The sequence below is a fragment of the Nuphar pumila genome, chromosome 3 (assembly GCF_984573655.1).
Source record: "Nuphar pumila chromosome 3, dmNupPumi1.hap1.1, whole genome shotgun sequence".
NCBI classification, from domain to species: domain Eukaryota; kingdom Viridiplantae; phylum Streptophyta; class Magnoliopsida; order Nymphaeales; family Nymphaeaceae; genus Nuphar; species Nuphar pumila.
In genome coordinates, this window is record NC_143251.1 from 10,110,898 (window position 1) to 10,129,954 (window position 19,057).

At 39.9% G+C, this 19,057-nt stretch overlaps 1 protein-coding gene and 1 pseudogene across 1 annotated transcript; one reads left to right on the forward strand and one right to left on the reverse strand.

Moving 5' to 3' along the window:
- The first annotated feature begins 818 nt into the window (after positions 1-818).
- Positions 819-5,979, forward strand: LOC149841911 (putative 1-acyl-sn-glycerol-3-phosphate acyltransferase 5; annotated as a pseudogene).
- Positions 5,980-7,763: 1,784 nt separating this feature from the next.
- On the reverse strand, positions 7,764-18,346 carry LOC149841912 (protein TRAUCO-like). The gene is made up of 3 exons (XM_090001212.1): positions 17,175-18,346; positions 8,497-8,785; positions 7,764-8,385 (listed from the first exon to the last, which is right to left on the reverse strand). Exons 1-2 carry the CDS (start codon positions 18,289-18,291, stop codon positions 8,499-8,501), a joined length of 1,404 nt encoding a protein of 467 aa, XP_089857338.1. The 5' UTR covers positions 18,292-18,346; the 3' UTR covers positions 7,764-8,385; positions 8,497-8,498.
- Between the last annotated feature and the right edge of the window lie 711 nt (positions 18,347-19,057).

Genomic DNA, 19,057 nt, shown 5'->3' on the forward strand with positions numbered 1-19,057 from the left:
TGGCGTCGGAAAGAGTTTCATATTTTTGTGATTTTATTGCAGATACTTTTCTTGAAACGTGATAAAGATTGAAATTGACGTTGGATAGTTGATGCTTTCTTCACATCCCCTTTTTTTTCTATAAGTATCGCTACAAATTACATTCGTCCAAGCTTTAATTCTCTGCGAGTAAAACGATTGGTTGATTAATATGATTGAAATTTAATTTATAAATAATATAGTAGATAAAAAAAAGTCTATAAATACTAGGGGTGCACAATGAGTTAGGGCTACTCCAGCTTGGCCTGGGCTCATTCGTGTATACAACAGAACCATTGCGTCAAATTGTTGATTCAACACATCAATCTTTTCCACAAAAACTTTTTTTCTTAATGCAATCAAGTACTTTCTGCAAATCTTGCATGTTTTGATTAAAATGCTCAATGCGTTTTCATAGATTCTACGAGTTCACTCTTTGAACTGGACGCCGTCGCAATCGTCGAGTGGTGTTACCACTTGATGCAAATCTATTGTCCGATTCACATAGATATACAGGATCCAAACTACGCCTAAGTTATTAAACTATGAAGAAAAAGAGTTTAAAAGAGGTTGGTAGGAGTTGTCAGTGCATGTCTCTTCAGGTTCAAAACCCTGTGGTACGTTTGAATAATAACTGATGGAAGTCTGCCTAACCCCAGCGTGTCTTAAAAAAAAAAAAAAGGAGTTTAGAGAAGATAAGAATAAGAATGAATCAAGTTTAGAATAGCCATTCATCTTTTTTTTTTTGATGACCAAGAACCCACACCGAAGCGAGGGAAAACCCTCGAGTGAATCCCCCGATGGCCGTTTGCATGGAAAATGGGCCATTTTTGTGGAAACGCATCGATGGAAGTGCGTTTCTGCGAGCCCCAGATTCAATGCTCGACCCCCTTTCCGCGGAAAGCGTTCCCGTGGGCGGGGCAGCATTTGCATGACGCATAAGATGAAGCCGTGCCACCTCTTCCAAGGAAAGAGAATCGGACCATTTCACAGAAACACTTTTCGCGGAAAGGGGGGTGCAGCATTGAATCTGGAGGCCTTTTTGCGCGGAAAGAGGAGCCCCAAATTGTTTTGTCAATTGTGGGCCTCACAAAAACGCACACCGTTTCCATGACCATGCAAACCAGCTCTAAGCGACCCACCTTTGAAAGCTAAGCATACACTCGTATGTCGGAGCCTTCAACTCAACACCTTCGCAACCACCAAGCTGGCCACGCTGGTGACCCGCTAAACAAAACTATTTAAACTTGATTAAAAATTAATCCTTCAATGGATTTTGTATAGATACGAAATCCATACACAACTAAAAATTAATGAACTTAATTTGGATTCAAATAGATCATAGCACTATAAATCTTATTTGTCTCTATTCTTCTTTGTGGATGGACCTGGATCCGGCTGAAAAACTCACATATTCTCTCTCTCTAATTCCGATCATACTTAATAATCTTGCCCATAAAATCCTGGTTGATGTATATGTGATTAAAATCCTGGTTGATGTATATGTGATTCTAAGTATGCATGACCTCTCCTTCCCTCTATCAACGTTCACCTCAGTGGTTCCTTCTAATCCAGCGGATCCTGGTTGAGCTTGACTTTGTTGTCTGTTGCTGTCTGTAGTTTCTTTTTCTTTAGCTTCTTATTTTTTATATTTTATTTTTGTTTTCTATCTTGTTCGGTTCATGGGTTCAACATTTTGTTGATTTTCACGAGTGGTAATGTTAATCTTCTTTCGGCTCTCTCTCTCTCCGGCGAGCACGAGTGTTCTACAGAGGAACCCGGTGAGTTAGGTCATGTTTGACGTTCTCGATTTTCATGTGTTTCTTCGTTTAATGTATGAAAAAAAATCGTGGGTTTTCTTCCTCAATCCGCTAAATATTTTTCCTGATTCGCTGGGTGCCGCGAAAAGGGGCAAGCTCCTTTTGGTGTCGCCGGAAATCGATTTTCCGGAGATTGGCATGTTTGGTGTTGGAGAGTTACTACACGTTACTTGCTAGCCTGTATGAATTACAGAGGAAATTTAGTCTGATCCTTGTTGACTCGATACAGGATATTCTTTCTCTACTGGAAATAAAATCTGATTCTACTCGATTTTTTAATTAGAAATCATGTAAATGTAATATAATCCCAACTGTGATAACTTTATAATTTAATAAATTTATCTGATATTGTATCTAATATGGTTTCAAGTTCATGCATCCCATCAAAATGAATCATTGGGTTGTGCCTCATGCCTTACATGCATCAAATGACTACCATTCTGCTGAAATTTTATGTTTTATGAGAAAGCCAACATTTGAAAAACTCTTAAGTATAGTATTTCCAATTCAAAATTCTTATATCTTGCAGCCATTTTGCCTTATATTGTAGGCTTCTGCAGGTTTCAACTGCAGCATTGGGAGTGACTAAGCTGCCAATTTTTAGTGAGAGCATTGGTGATCCAATGCCTGGTCATTGTCCTAGACACAGACCTTTATCTCTTTTTAGGATTCCAAGGGGTCTTATATGCCTGGTCATTCTACTTTCAACAGCATTTATGCTGTTGGTTTACTTGAGCTTTTTCACTGCTGTCCTGTTGAGACTATTCAGTGTGCATTATAGCAGGAAGGCAACATCCTTTTTTTTTGGCAAGTGGTTGGCATTATAGCCTTCTCTATTTGAGAAAATAAACAAGACGAGAGTTGTTTGGTCTGGAGAGATGGTTCCTCCGGGTGAGCGGGTCCTGCTTCTTTGTAACCATAGAACTGAGGTTGACTGGATGTACTTAAGGGATTTTGCAAAAAGAAAAGCGTGCCTTGGGTATATTAAGTATATACTTAAGAGCAGCTTGGTGAAACTGCCAATATTTGGCTAGGGTTTCCACATTCTTGAATTTTTCCCGGTGCAAAGAAAGTGGGAAAATGATGAACAGATGATGTGTCAAATGCTTTCAACTTTTGGTGATCCGCAGGATCCCCTTTGGCTTGTTGTTTTCCATGAGGGAACTGATTACACGTAATTACTTCTCATGTTCAAAGTTTATCCTTGTCTGGTTTTTGGCTTGCAATGTTTCATAGCATTTTACATAATTTATCGGATACCATGTGCGTGCTTACGCGCTAGTGCTTCTCTGGGTGCTGATGTATCAGTATTCGGCACATAGTATGGCCTCAGGGTTGATCTTTAGAACTGATGTTTTTATCTCTAGATGGAAGCTGTGCCTGCCCATATGCTTGCAGGGAATTCTACCTGCATTGGTCTGGACTACTGGTTAATTACTCCCATAATCGATTTTCAGGCAACTCATCCTTTGAGTAATCGCTTGTCGGTGTTTTTTGGTTGCTTTTGTTGGTACATTTGAATGCTCTTCTGTAACTGGGGTTTACAAATGTTCTCATTGCTATTAAGACCATTCCTTGTGGTTGGGTAGATTTTTTTCTCTATTTAGTTTTCAAATGGTTTGGTAATTTGTTGATGAGGTGCTTATATTATCAGTGACCATGTTCAGATGTTCATATCTAGTGGCCATAGTTATGTATGGGCCAGGCGTGTGATGCGTTGGTAACCAGTTCTAATTCTCTCCTTTTGAAACAGAGACTTTGAAATGCTTATAAGTTATAACTTAGGTGGCTTAATATTTTTCTCTTCATATTTTTTTAGAGTAATTCATCAGTTCTTTTCAAGATTGTGAGGTATATATATATATATGAGGATTTGCCTAAATATCGTCATTTTCTATCCTTTTTTTTTTTAATCATCACGGACCCTTTTTCAGCTTCTCTTTTTGACTTTATAGGTTAGTGAAATATGCCATGCGCCACCATCAAATGTATAAAGTATAGTCAAAACTGGTTCCCGTTATGTAGGCATCTCCACCATCCATATTGATAATTTCTTCTTGATTACATTGTCAGTGAGCGGAAGTGCTTAAGGAGACAAAAGTTTGCAAAGGAGAATGGTTTGCCATATTGAAACAAGTGCTTCTTCCAAAAACAAAGGGTTTCACTGTCTGCCTGGAGGTGCTTCGGAATTCCTTAGATGCAGGTTGCATTTCTTTGAACCTTTGTTTCATTTATCATATAAATCAGTATAATTATCTGCATTCTGGGTTAAATAATTATCTGTTATCAGCATTATGGATGAACAGTTATCTGGAAAAAATATAAGATACCTATGTGCACATGGGCTACAGTGTTATTTCAACCGTTTCATTTATTCATATACTGTAGCAATTTGATGAAGGATGCATCAAAAATGTGGCAAAACTCTGGACAAGTAGCCATGGTTGTTATTGTAACTTATATTTTCTCTGATAGAATGTGAATTTTTTATGCAATAGCCATCTTGCTTGTCCCTGCTTTCTTCTGTTTTCTGTTATGTGTATGCATGCATGCCTTCTATTTTCTTTTTGTCCGTGGTTTACCATGAATCAATCTGTTAAAGCTGTTGCTTGAGTATTTCTAATTTTTTTGTGCTTTATGGTCTTATATGTGTGTGAAATCAGATTAGAGTCAGTCTGAACCATAACAACCCTAGATGTGCTAGGAGCAGTCTTCCAAGATGTTGTCATGAACATGACAAAACACATTGGGAATTCTAACTTAAGAATAATTGAAGGTATGTTGGCTAAAGATAGTATGCTAGGCGTTAAAGACATTGCCAAATGTTTGGTTAGTTTGTTACAATGTCTGGGTTCCAAAGATCACATATTATCTCTAAGGAATGAAAGTTAATATAGGCATCATGAATCATGGGGAACAACAAATAGTAAATTTGTAGATTGAAAGAGAATATGAAAAATTACATCAAGGGTTTGGGAATGAGTCTTTTGCATTGAAGTGGACTAATTGAGGAAAAGGATACATTTCCACTGACATGTAGTTTGCCTTGCTTCTAGAAATCAAAATCATGATCTTGGAACAAGGAGAGTATTTTTCCTGATGTTTTTTTGTTGGCTATTATATTATTGTTTCTGTTTTGCCTCATGCAGAATTCATTTATCACATTTTAAGGAACTTAAAGTAAAGCCATTGGAAAAGCTTTTTCCAGTTAGACGAGTCAGTACAACAACAACAACTACGCCTTCATCCCAAAACAATTGGGGTCGGCGATATGAACCAACAAAGAAAATCATCACATGCGTTTTCAGTTTGTTGCTTTTGTATGCGGCTTTTCTCACCAGTTTGGCACCACTTTTAGGGATGTGATCAGATGTTTCCGGCATCACTGCTGCAACTCTCCTGTTTTATATGTTGGAATATATTTATCTTCATCGAGTTGATTAATCTTTCTGCATTATTGAGAAGAGACATTTTGACTAAATGTTATTCTGCTGGGTATTGCTGCCTTTGTGGCATACCAAACGTCAATGGTAGTATATTTTGGGTGGGTTACCTATCGCTACCAATAATACTGTGTTGTGCATCAGTGAAATGAACAGATCATGGCTCAACATAAAAAAACAAAGTAAATAACAAGTAAAACTATAACTGCTTGAACTCTATGCCACATTAAGATTTTGAATGATTATTCTTGCATGACAGTAATTTCTTAGCCTAATTAGTGAATGGATGGCTGCAGTTTATGATGTAACTATCGGTTACAAGCAGGGGTGCCCATCTGTCATGGATAATGTCTTTGGTGTGGATCCTTCTGAAGTTCATGTTTATGTTCACCGTATTCCACTCCATGAAATTCCATCATCAGAGCCTGAAGCTGCTGTTTGGTTGATCAACATATTCCAGCAGGACAACCTACTTTCGGAGTTTCATGCCAAGGGTCACTTCCCGCAGCAAAGCATGGTTTAGGTGCTTGACAAATTTCATTTTTGTCATTACACTAACCGGTATATGTACATTTCTAACCTACTCATCTCCCTGGTTTAAATTGTATCTTACAGTAAGCTGTGCTTATCTCGCTTCTGCAACATATCTCAACATCCGGCCTGTGCCATTATTTGGTGGCAGGAAACCCTCGTTCTGATCATATCTGTCTCTAGACTAGCTCGTCTTTGGAGAAGTTATATGAAAGGTTCAAGGGGGCTTTTTCTGGCCTTACAATGTCTCATTGCTCATCTGAAAGATCTTGTGCTAACTATTGGATGAGCCACCTCTCTTTCTCTCATATGTTTCCTTTTGCCTTCCTATGTCACATGGATATTGCTGCGGATACAGACTAGTATATAAGGATACACGATACGGGGGCGAAAATGGAGTTTCCGTGTGACAGATGTGCACCTGTTTCAAGATATGGTTTTTGTTTGTGTATAGTTTTCCTTTCCAAACAATCTTCTCATTTACTATCAATATTTCTTGAGAGAATGCATTTTTATGAAAGAATAGAACATCTTGTACGTTCTGCTGCTCCTTTCAAAAAACATCATTCAGAATCACTTTCTAATTTGCTTGAGATTCGCACATGGGGTCTCGTGATTTTGAAGCTCAAGCAAATTAGAAAGTGACTCATTTGCAAAGGCAAATGAGATTCAGTTTATCACAGCATAACTTTTTATGTTTGGCTGCTTATATAAATCAGATTCACTTTCTCATTCAATTGAGAAAGTAAATCAGAATGATCCAACCGAACGTGGTGGGGCTCGTAATGATTCTCAAAGGAGCCTGCTTCTATGGTTCTTCAAGAAACCTTTGATGCATTATGTTAGGTATTAAAGAAAATCAATTATCACTTCAAAGTGAACTAATTTACTGAGGAAAAAATGAAAATATTACCTCACAAGTTCTGGCAATGTCATTTTCACTTGTGGTCTCAAGCTGGTAGCGTCCATGTGGACAATGTGCACTTAAGAGAAACTCCTGAGGAACTTCAAGAAGAACAAATAATCCTTAACATTCCATAGAGCTGGGTGGTTGGTAGGGGGAGAGAGGTGAGGGCACAGCATTATGGTTAGGATGGGTACTACCCAGTCTGACCCAGACCTCCTTGTTGGGGATTTCCGGATCAGGGTGGGCACTTTCCCAACCTAACGAATATGTAGCACCGCCCCTAAGTACAACCCCAACAAGATCAAACGCATTTTCCTGGGTTCAGCTCCATCAAGTGAAGCCTAGACCTAAACATGGATCTGATTCTCATGCCAACTCAGATCCAAATCCAGACTCAGATCTTCTTAACCATAACTATAATGGGTTCAACATTCAAATCCATTCGCTCCAGCCCAGGTCTTACCTCCTGTAAGTGCTAGGATAAACCTTACGTTTCCTGTGGACAAAATAGTCATTTCCATTGAGGGCAGTAAGGGCCCATTTGGGAGATGGGAGTCGGATGGAGTTTGTGCGATTGAAAAAGTGGAAGCTGTCAATTCCTACAATTGGCAGCTATCCCTCATGGATGTGGTAGTTACCAAATCCAATTTTGAGTGCAAACACAGATGAAAGACCATCTCACCTTCTTTCTCATTTCCATAAACTACCTTCTCAACGTCATTCGCTCAAACAATCACCATCATAGTGCTTTGACCAAGTTTAAACCCAAATCTCCAACTGCTATCCCAACTCCCAGCTCACCAATTTAAACTAAGTCTCCAATTTTTGTAGGTTCGATACTTCATGATGCAGTTATCAAATTCTTTTTTTTTCGAAAGGCAAGCTGGGGTTAGGCAGACCCCACCAGTTATTATTCAATCGTACCACTGTGGTTTTGAACCTGCAACGTCCCACCACATGGATACGTGCACTGACAGCTCCTACCAACTCCGCCCAGAGTGCCTCCAATTCCACATGCCAACTTAATAAACTGTAGTCATAACATGAATCTAACAAAACAAGAAACCAGTGAACTGTTTCCTTGTTCAACAAGTCACCTGCTACTTTGATAATTTAATGAAGATGGTGCAACTCAGAAAAGTGCTGTTAAACCTTTACAGACAGCTAGCAGTTCGCTTTGGTCTTCACTCCAAAATGTATCAATGCTAGTCATGGAATATCTAATAAACTATCCATCAAGATAATAATGAAATAAGCAACAAACTTTCCATGAGACTAAGGTTTTGGTTAAATTAAAAATAAATTCCTACTTGCTCATGTCCAATAGACTCCAGAAGACACATCAGAATTTTGGCAGACTTGGGACTCAGCCCTGCTTGAGCATGACAGACACGTCCAACCATACCCTAAGGCTGTCCGCACAATGGGAATTCCCACCAGATTACCACAGCAAACCCCAATCCTGGTGTTCCCAATATCAATCGAGATATAAGCCTGGTAGGACTCCGCATCAGCCCTGTTCAATGTTTGATCCCTGATTCCAGCTCCATTGGAATTTGACTTATCAAATTTTACTCTATTATCTTTCTTTGTTACTCTTGATGAACATACACTTGAAGGTAGCCTTGAATAATAGAGGTGCAAGGCTAAGAGGTCCCGCATCAACCTATAAAGCAACACGGGAGAATACCTTAATCAATAAGCTTTGCCACTAACAAAATTGTTTTCAAGCATGTATTGATTGAAAAAAAGGTTTCTGATACGGAGCATGTCTTACATTCAAGTTTTCTTCTCAGATTGACCATTTTCAGGAGGATGATCTCCATTCTCCATTACTTGGCTATCGAACCCATGGTATGGAGCATCAATCATGGGCAATGGAACTGGACGACCCTCAAAATCTTGAGGCAAACAATCAAAATCAGGACCAAAGTTGAAGTGCACCACACAGTTGGGTTGGTTTGGAAGAGTGTACATCGAGGCTGCCGGGTAGTACCTTCCGCCATTCAAATCAGTAAATGCAACACCTTGACATATGCCATTTCGGAAGAAAATTATCTGGCTGCCTGCACAAATCAGTTCCAAGCGCCAGAATGCAAGTGAACATAATGTGCTAATATAAGGCAAACATAATTTGTTCATAAAAAAAATCATCAAAAAAGACGAACATAATTTGCTAGCCAGAATTATCTTCTTATAAGAGCCACACCTTATTCATTCATTGTCAGATTCTCAGCACAATGTTAGACCACGCCCCATGCAGCAACTTATCTAGCATGGAGTGCAATTTACATTGACAAACTAAACTGATGCTCCCCTAGAGAGTGAAATTGTGTCATTATTGATGCATATATATGACTTATTACCAGACCTTCATGTGAGAAGCAACACAATCAGAACCTATGGTCACACAACTAGCAATTAGGGCAGACTATGACAAAAATAATTCGACTAGAGCTAGTAAACAAGGCAATTAGGTAACTGGGAGGCATGCAGCTCGAGCTTGCTCAAAGCTCCCACATTCACGCTCATAAGCCAAACTCAATCCTGAACTTTTGAGGTTGCTTGCCAGAATGCTAGAATATGAGCTCAAGCATCTCTCTCTCTCTCTCTCTCTCTCTCTCTCTCTCTCAACAACCTCAAAGTTCAGGGTTGAGTTTGTGTGAAAACACGTGAGAGAGAGAGAGAGAGAGAAAAGGAGAGAGAGAGAACCTTTCTTGAGAAATCGGCAGCCCAAAAGTGTCTTGATTGTTGCGCTAGTGCTTCATTAGTATAGGGTTACAATTATCTTTTACAGGGACAAAATTGCCCCTTATAAGTAACACATGTTACATTATAATACAACTAAAGCAAAACTCGTGGATGGATATGGATCCAATATCGGATCCATATCCAATCCATATTCCACATTCTAATACCCTCCCTCAAGTTGTGCATGGGGTTGAACCATGTGCAACTTGTTCTTCAGATACCAGAAACGATGACTAGTAAGACCTTTTGTAAACATATTGGCAACTTGGTCTTCTGAAGGCACATAAACTGGTTCAATCTCTTTGTCGGCTATCTTTTGTCTGATGAAATGTTGATCGATTTCAATATGTTTAGTCCGACTGTGATGAACAGGATTGAATGCAATTTGTATAGCATTTCTATTATCACACATAAGTGTCGAATTTGAGATATCCTCTCCCATCTTTGTAAGAAGATGCCTAATCCAGGTCACTTCTGCTGTGGTAGCTGCCATAGATCTATACTCTGCCTCTGTGCTGGATCTTGCCACAGCCTTCTGTTTTCTGCTACTCCATGAGACAAGATTTCTCCCAATGAAAACACAGTATCATGAAACAGACCTTCTCTCATCTGGATCCCCTGCCCAGTCTGCATCTGTATAGGCTAGTATGTCATGTTTTGGTGATTTCCATGAAGATTGAGTATATGTGAGTCCATCACCCACCGTTCCTTTTAGATAGCGAAGGATGCGTTTGACAGCATCCATGTGACCAGTCTTTGGTTCATGCATGAATTGAGATACTTGATTGACATAATACACAATGTCTGGTCTAGTAAAGGTAAGGTATTGTAACATACCTACTAAACTTCGATACTTGACAGCATCAGGATATAACTGAGTCTTTGATTAACAACACTGGGTGTGAGTAGAGGTTTACAATCTGTCATTCCTGCTTTAGCTAGAAGATCAAGAGTGTATTTATGTTGAGTTAATGACATTTTATCACTCTGTCTATCTACCTCTACTCCAAGAAAATATCTCAGCTCCCGAAGGTCTTTCATTTTGAACCGCATACTCAATAGAACTTTAATTCGTTGAATGTGGTCTGAAGCATTACCAGTGATAACAATATCATCAACATATATGAGTAAAAAAACCACAGTGGTATCGTTCCTATATATGAACAGAGAATGGTCAAGTTGGGAACGAAAGAAACCATGTTTGTGGATTTCTAAGGAAAAGCTTTCAAACCATGACCTAGAAGCTTGCTTCAATCCATACAAAGCTCTGGTTAACTTGCATACATATTCTTTTGGGCTTCCCTCTGCATAACCTTGAGGTTGCTCCATATAGACCTCTTCCTTTAAGTCCCCATGAAGGAATGCATTCTTAACATCAAGCTGACTGAGGATCCACCCATGTTCAATTGCCAGGCCAAGTATAATGCGAATAGTTCCCATTCTCACCACTGGGCTGAATGTCGCATCATAATCCTGACCATATTCTTGAGTGAAACCCTTGGCCACAAGACGCGCCTTGTATCGTTCAATGCTACCATCCGGTTTATATTTAATTTTATAAACCCATTTGGAACCAACAACATTTTTGTCTGGAGGACGGCCAACTATCTCCCATGTTTGACATTCATGAAGTGCCTCGATCTCCTCATTCATCGCTTCAATCCATTTGTTGGATTGGATAGCTTGATGAAAACCAAGTGGTTCATCGTGTTTTTCAATCTGGGATAGAAAGATCTGAAAGTCCATAGAAAAGTTGTCATAACTAACCCACTTTTCAATAGGATGCCTTATCCTGCCTGATCTTCTTGGTGCTTCTCTGTCATTAGACAATGCAGTGTGTTCTTCAGCAGGTACAGTCGTTTGCTCTCTAGATCTCCTGATATACACATTTCCTTTGTATCTTAGACACTCTGCTTGTGATGCATCATCTGAAACTGTCTCACCATGTATGCTTTCAGGAGACAGAATAATATGCTCGGCAGCATGTGAAATAAGTTCAGCACTAAGCCATGGATCATACCAATTAGCAACTGAACCAGTAGGTTCACGATTGGCATCTGTTTCTTTTCCCAGAAAATTATTTTCATCAAAAACAACATTTCTGAAAATTCTAATCTTCTTATTGGCAGGATCATAGCATCTGTAACCCTTGTGTTCATCTGCATAACCTACAAATTGGCATATAGAGGCTTTGTCTTGGAATTTAGTCCTCATGGATTTGTCAATATGAACATAACATGTGCATCCAAAAACTCGTAACTCATTATAATCGGGATGTGCACCAAAGAAAACATAATAGGGAGATTGATTTTCAATAATAGGCATAGGAAGGCGGTTTATCACATGAGTGGCAGTGTGAAAGGCTTCAGACCAAAGACTAATGGGTAAGTTACTCCCATGCATCATACTCATTGCACTTTCCACAATATGTCTGTGTTTACGTTCAGCAATTCCATTTTGTTGTGGAGTGTACGGGCAAGAAACTCTATGATGCATCCCATTATCTTGGAGAAAATCTAAAAATTCTTTAGAGGAATACTCACCACCTCCATCACATTGGAGAATTTGGATATTTTGAGAGAATTGATTTTTAACATAAGCATGAAAGTGACGGAAAATGGAAAAGACCTCTGATTTGTGTTTCATAAAGAATATCCAGGTAAAACGAGAGAAACTGTCAATAAAGGATACATAATATTTACTTCCAGAAGAGGAAGGATTAGGAGCTGGGCCCCAAACATCTGAACATATTATCTCAAAGGGTATAGAAGCTCTTTTATTTATTTGATGAAAGAGAAGTACATGACTTTTGCAGACCTGACAATTGGGACATATTTTATTCCTCAATAAAGGTGAAACAGACTCCGAAAGAAGACCATTTGACACTAACTTTTCAATAAATACTTGACTACAATGACCAAGACGAGAATGCCAGAGATCTGACTTATTACATTTGGATGTACTTAGGACACTTTTGGAGACGAGATCAGACTGGGGCTTCAGGACACTGGAGGCTGGATCTTCATTAAAGACATACATGTCTCCACGTCGCTCTTCTTTAGCGAACATCTCCTTCGTTTGAAGATCCTTGACAAAGGCAGAAGTAGGAGTAAATTCCACAAAAGAATTGGTAGAATCCACAAGCTTGGAAACAGATACAATATTTTTCTTTATATTTGGTGCATGAACAACATCAGATAAAGGAATAGATAAGTTAGACAAAGGAATGACGACATTGCCTATGTTCGAAATAGGGTGGTGAGTTCCATCTCCGGTTACAATATTAGATTTTCCAAAATAGGGAGTCAGAGTAGAGAACTTACCTGCATTACCAGTGACATGGGTTGCTGCCCCAGAGTCAACATACCATATTCCATCATCATTTTGCTTCAGATTCAAGTTGGCCATAGCATACAGAAGGAGATCCTTAGCATCTTCACTGACTCGGAACGTACCTGCAGTTCCTGATGTTCCAACATTTCTGGTGTTTTGCATTCTATTCCGATTTTGTGGGTTGAACCAGCAGTTGGCCTTGATATGACCTCGCTTGTTGCACTGATAGCATGTGGGAACATTCTTTGAAAAATTGGCATTAGAATTTGGTGTAGGTAGTATCCCACGTTCACCCTGGATTGGATTTCCCTTGCCTCTGCCACGCCCTCCCCGTGTACGATCAGCAAACATCCCTGTGACAAGAATCTCATGCGTAGATGATTGCCCTTCTGAAGCATCAGATATGCTTTTCAAAGACATCTCGTATTGGAAGAGTTTAGCACGTAATTCCTCAAACTGGGCAACGAAGGCAAGCATAATAAAGAAGTGACAAGTACATGATACTCTGATCCCAGGGCATTCAGTGTTTGTTGCACCTTTTCTTTGTCGGACACTGGATATCCAACAAGGGCTAATTGATTTGTGATGCTTTTGACTTGATTTAAAAATTCAATAATGGTCATTGCTCCCTTCTTTAAAAGCTGAAATTCACGCTTGAGAAACAGCACCTTAGCCTCTGATATCTGAGAGTAGGTTTGAGCTAAAGTTTCCCACAATACTTTGGATGTGCAATCATCCGAGATAGAAACCAAAACTTCTTGCGACAGTGTGGAAGTGATATATGCGACGAGAGCCTGATCATGTTTCATCCAAGCAGTAAATACAGGATTGCGAATGGTGCTTGACATTGCTCCATCCCCTTTTTCTTCGGTGGTAACAAATTCCGAAGGTATTTGAGTGGAGCCATCCAAGTGACCTGAAAGATCTTGACTGCGAATAAAAGGGGTAATCTGCCTTTTCCAAGTCAAATAGTTATTTGTATTCAGTTTTTCCGAAACCAGCCGCCCCAGGAAGTTGGAGGAAAGACTAGAATTGCCTGAAGAATCCATTTGTAGGCTTATGACAGAAATGTGGCTGAAAACAAAGAATAGAGTGACGCAGCTTATGACAGAAATTGGTACCAGAAGAAACGAATTCAGCCTTTTTGTGTAAACTGTGAATGAATGAGGAAGAAGAAGTGACCTGCAGTTGCTGGAAGAAGTGACCTGCAGTTGCTGTGTGTGAATTAAGACGAATAAGGAAAACTACAGCAGTTGCTGTGTGTGGATTAATAGGAATAATAAAAAATACAGCAGTTGTTGTATGTGAATTAAGAAAAGAAGATGAAGTGCAGTTGTTGTGTGTGGATTAAGAGGAATAATAAAAAAAAATACAGCAGTTGCTGTATGAGAATTAAGAAAAGAAGAGAAGGTGAAATCACGAGGAATAAGAAGAACTCGGCCCCCTTTTGAGTGAAGGAGACAAACCAGTTGCTGGAAAAGAAAAGTTGAAGGAGACAAATCAGGTAACAGACGCTGATAGAAATGAATAGGGGAATAGGAACGAGGAGAACCTGATTCACGTGAACTAATTCACGTTGCTGAGGAAGACCAGATTCACGAGTTCTGAAAGGAACGAGGAGAACTCGGCTTTTGCTGCAGCAGATCTTGGCTAGTGCATGTGAACTGATGTCGAGGAATAGGATTTGGCTGTTCACGTCCCTGAGGAAGATCCTTTTTCACCCAGGAATACAGCGTGCTTTGATACCATGTGAAAACACGTGAGAGAGAGAGAGAGAAAAGGAGAGAGAGAGAACCTTTCTTGAGAAATCGGCAGCCCAAAAGTGTCTTGATTGCTGCGCTAGTGCTTCATTAGTATAGGGTTACAATTATCTTTTACAGGGACAAAATTGCCCCTTACAAGTAACACATGTTACATTATAATACAACTAAAGCAAAACTCGTGGATGGATATGGATCCGATATCGGATCCATATCCAATCCATATTCCACATTCTAATAGTTTGGCTTATGAGCCTGAATGTGGGAGCTTGAGCAAGCTCGAGCTGCATGCCTCCCACTTGCCTAAATGGTGGGAGTGAATAAACCATCAGATAATTTGAAACATCTGCACATGATGAAGAATGGATTTTTTTAAACAGGCGGAAAAGGAATCTCATTCCTACAACAAATGTTAATTGATGCAAAGGGGACCACACACAATTTCTTAAAAAGAGTTTGGGAAAATATGTGGTTAAGGTTTCAACCAGAAGTTCTATCAGCTAGTAGGAACATCCAAAACATAAAAAACATACAATGCAAATTAAGAAAAAAAAGTTTGAGTATAATAAAAAACGAATTAGCATTAATAAAATCCACCAGAAAAAAATGCAGAAAACTCCGAAGAACAATTTGGCTTTGTTATCCTTGTGCAACTTTTTCCCCTCAAATCAGACATGGATTGTTTGTTTCTGGACTGTACCTCAGACCATGTATCAACCATAGCCATGTGATGCATTAGACAGGAAAATGCTCATGATAATGCAAGAAGCAATCTGAAAGTATTATCACTAACCAATCTGACGAAAAATGGAGATGGTATCTGAATAGATTGCCCAAATATGGAGCTAACCAGCATGACAAAAAGACACTAAAAATTTTATTAGGAAATTAACGACATTCATCAACAACATTACACCATAATGGATACAAAATTTCTTCGATATATGCTCGAAACTCAAAGGTGCTAAATACTGTATTGATAACATTTGCTGACTATCCTAAAATGGTTCTACCTATAAATGTGATAACTTCTCACATGTTCCCAGAAGGTCAAAGTAGGCATAAATTCTGCCATTTTGTGATCCACCAGATGATCAGTTACTATGTGATCAGCCTTATTCCCAACTCGGAGGGCATAGTTGATTCCAGTGTACACAAATATATCCTCAATCTGAATATTTGAGGACAGGTCATGAAAACCTTGTCAAATATAAAGGAATTTCCATTTTTCGCACAATCAATCTATCATTAGACCTAGTCAGTCTTGGTGCGATGCTCAAGTAGATGGATTCGAGAAAGTGGAGAAATAAGATGGAGAAGATACTATGGGAGAAGCCTGACACAATGTATGATGACTTACCAATCAAAAATTAGCTATACTAACAAGACACAATATGTTGCCCAAGACAGATTTGATCAAAGAGGCATGCCAAGAAACCAGTTTAGTTAACTAAGTATCCCTCCTAGGAGCTTTATGATTTAGGATGTCTCCTATAAGACAATGAAAAATCAGATCAATTGTACTAAAGTCAGTAGTGGCTGTAAATGGTGCCAATAAAATCAAATACAACAATAAGATAATGAGAAGAGTTTACTTGCCAATCTTGGATCATTATCTTCCTTTCACTAATGTGATCTTTTCCTTGTTCTCAAACCAAAGATTTTCAGATTTCATAATTAGCTCATGTACTGGTTTACAATAGTACATTGGCTCTCTAGTGGTGGCTCTCTTGGTGACACGAGGCTCTTATAAGGGGTTGAGAGTGTGTATATCTCTTTGGCTCTCTAGTGGTGGCTCTTGGTGCTTGGGATTCTCTTAGGTATTGAGAGAAGTGGTTGAAGGACAAAGAGAGGGGTACAGCAGCTTCTTCTTGGTGATGAAAAGGAAGATCTTGGTGGCACACATTGATCTTCTTGGTGGGCTTGTTTGTGGCTTTATTTATTCTCTATTGTATCAGTGATTGATTATATTAATAAAGGCTCTCAATACTCTCTATGGATGTAGGCAGTTTTGCCGATCGACGTAAAATCCTCCTGTCTTGCAGTTATTTGCTTCTTTAATGGTTTTATTATGATTGTTTGTGTTCTCTAATTGCATCAATAACAGTTCTTACCTAGTGTGATCTTGGGCATGGGCCCCAAAATCACAACATTCCTTACCCATTGAATTTCTTAGCATGTCTTCTTCAAAATTATTATTATTTGCCCTATCAAGAACTTATACCATTTTGAACTTATGGTTTTTTCTTTTTAATATGAACAAAGCCACAACAAACTGGTCAAAAGATAGAACTGGTAACATTTAACCGTTCACCAGGAGGATCAGGTCAAGCAGATGTTAAAGAATAAAATAGCCAGCACAACAACTCAATTCACCAACTAACGAGCTTCAAGCTTTGCAAAAACACGAATAGATAGTAACAAAAATGTGAGATATAACTGAAAATTCTAAATAAACGGGCACAAACTTGCCGAGTTACATAAGAGAACAGGTAAACACACAAGAGCATCAGTAGCATATATACAAATACAATTTCCAACTACCAAATGCCATTCCGACCCAATCCAGAAAACACCATATGAAACAAGTTTCTGCAGTGAAACACATTACCAGGGATAGCCTTCGGCGGATCCTCGGTCTTCTCCGGCGCACAGACGTACCTCTGGCCCTTATGCCAGACGAACCGCGGTGGCTTTGGCGCGTAGAGGGAACCTTCAGGCAGATTGATATAGCAACCAATAACATCACCCTCCACATAACCCCCATCACCAAACTTCTCTCTCACAGCCTTGTGAATCTTGGTGCCATCAATGTCTCTGTACCCATAACTATTCCCATCATAGCCAACAGGGGCCTGCGAATCCCCCTTCTCTGTAGTCCATCCCAACCTCGTATGCCCAGTAGGCCCCAACTTCACAACCTTAATTTCGAAGTACCATGCACCTTCCACAACTCCCCTGGTTGCCCTCACCATCCTGTAACCCTTGCAACTCCCTGCACTCAATCTGTCCTCACTCAGCTCGACCTTCTCTGCCTTGTAGACCTTCGAGAGGCAGATCTTCATGTCGCGGGCATCGTCAGGGAACCGCTGCACCGGAGTGATCGAAACCGTCTCCTCCGATGGATTCCCGTTGGCCTTGTGCCTCCTGCACCACTTCCTCGACCCCGATTTCGTCCACACACTGTTGTATTTCTTCTTCGGCTTCTTGGGTGTCGACGATTCGGCACCGCCCGGGCCGAACGACGATAAGGGTTTCCTCTTCTGGGTGCTTCTCTTTCCCTTGCTCCCGCCTTCCTCCTCCTGGTCCTCATCGTCTTCTTCCTCCTCCGGCTTGGGGGTCACTTGCTCCGCCGCTTCCTGCTTCGTTTCCAACCCCTCTTCCTCATTGTCCCGCGAAACCTGAAGTTGGGGTTTCTCCTCATTCTCGATTGCAGGGGGATTCGTCACGATATCCTCTTCCTCGTCGTCGTCTTCGTCGCCGTTTTCGAATTCCTCCTCTTCTTCGTCATCTTCAGAGCAGGAAGTGATCTGGGTCTTGATCTTTTGACGCAGGGGAGGATCTAATGGGACGAATCCCTCGTTGGGATTGGCATTGGTGATACCATCGATGAGGTTCGGTGGCTCGAGGGTTTCTGCGGGGTTTTCGCTACCTTCCTCGACGCTTTCTTCATGGTGGTCAGGGTGGGATTGATCGGTATTGCTGCCATTGTCGCAAATGTCTGCCATGATTCGAATACGAGACGATCGATCCGGTAATTTCCGTCGCCGGACTCTCACATTCTTATCCCGGAGAGAGAGAGAGAGAGAGAGAGAGAGAGAGAGAGATCCCACAGTTTCATATGCTATTATAACGTTAAATAAATTCAAGCACTGGGATCCAGATAATTATGGCGCCCATTTTGCGCACTCGTGTATTATCAGGATTTTCTGATTTCTCAAAATCGCTCGTGGTTCATGTTTTGGGTTTTTTTCCAATGTAGCAAAAGTAGTGAATATTTACACAGACAACCACTGCATGTGTTGCTGTTGGCAATTTTCTGTGTTTGTATTTTACACAGAAAATCACTGCACCCATTAACAATATTCAAAACAGCTTAAGGTGCGATAAAGGGATAATGAAGAAGTACGTCATAAGCTTTTGAACTTGCAATCGGCAGGAAGGAAGGTTGTGTAACGTCGTGTGGCAGATTAAACGTAAATTAATCAGATAATAATATATGCTTAAAATGCAGTTTCATACGAAACACAAAGAGATATAGGGCTGAAGGAATTTCTACTAGGGATGTCTCCTAAACTTGAACCTCTTATATCCTGAAAATGAATTCACACAAATCAAATTCAATGGGTTTATAGAGAATTACTGCAGTGTAAGGAGGTTGACAAGTTTGGATTGTCCCAGACGATTTTGAGCGTAACTACGCTTCAGCCTACCAAATTCCACGCTTTTGCAAGTTCCTACAATGGTATCAAACCGCAGCTTGATCCATCCTTG

Bases quoted from the DNA above. Each gene is read 5' to 3' on its own strand.
- LOC149841912 (XM_090001212.1), bottom strand. From the start codon at position 18,291: ATGGCAGACATTTGCGACAATGGCAGCAATACCGATCAATCCCACCCT. The intron at 8,786-17,174 runs GTAATGTGTTTC...TGATTTGTGCAG, and splicing joins TCCGCCGAAGGCTATCCCTG to GCAGCCAGATAATTTTCTTC.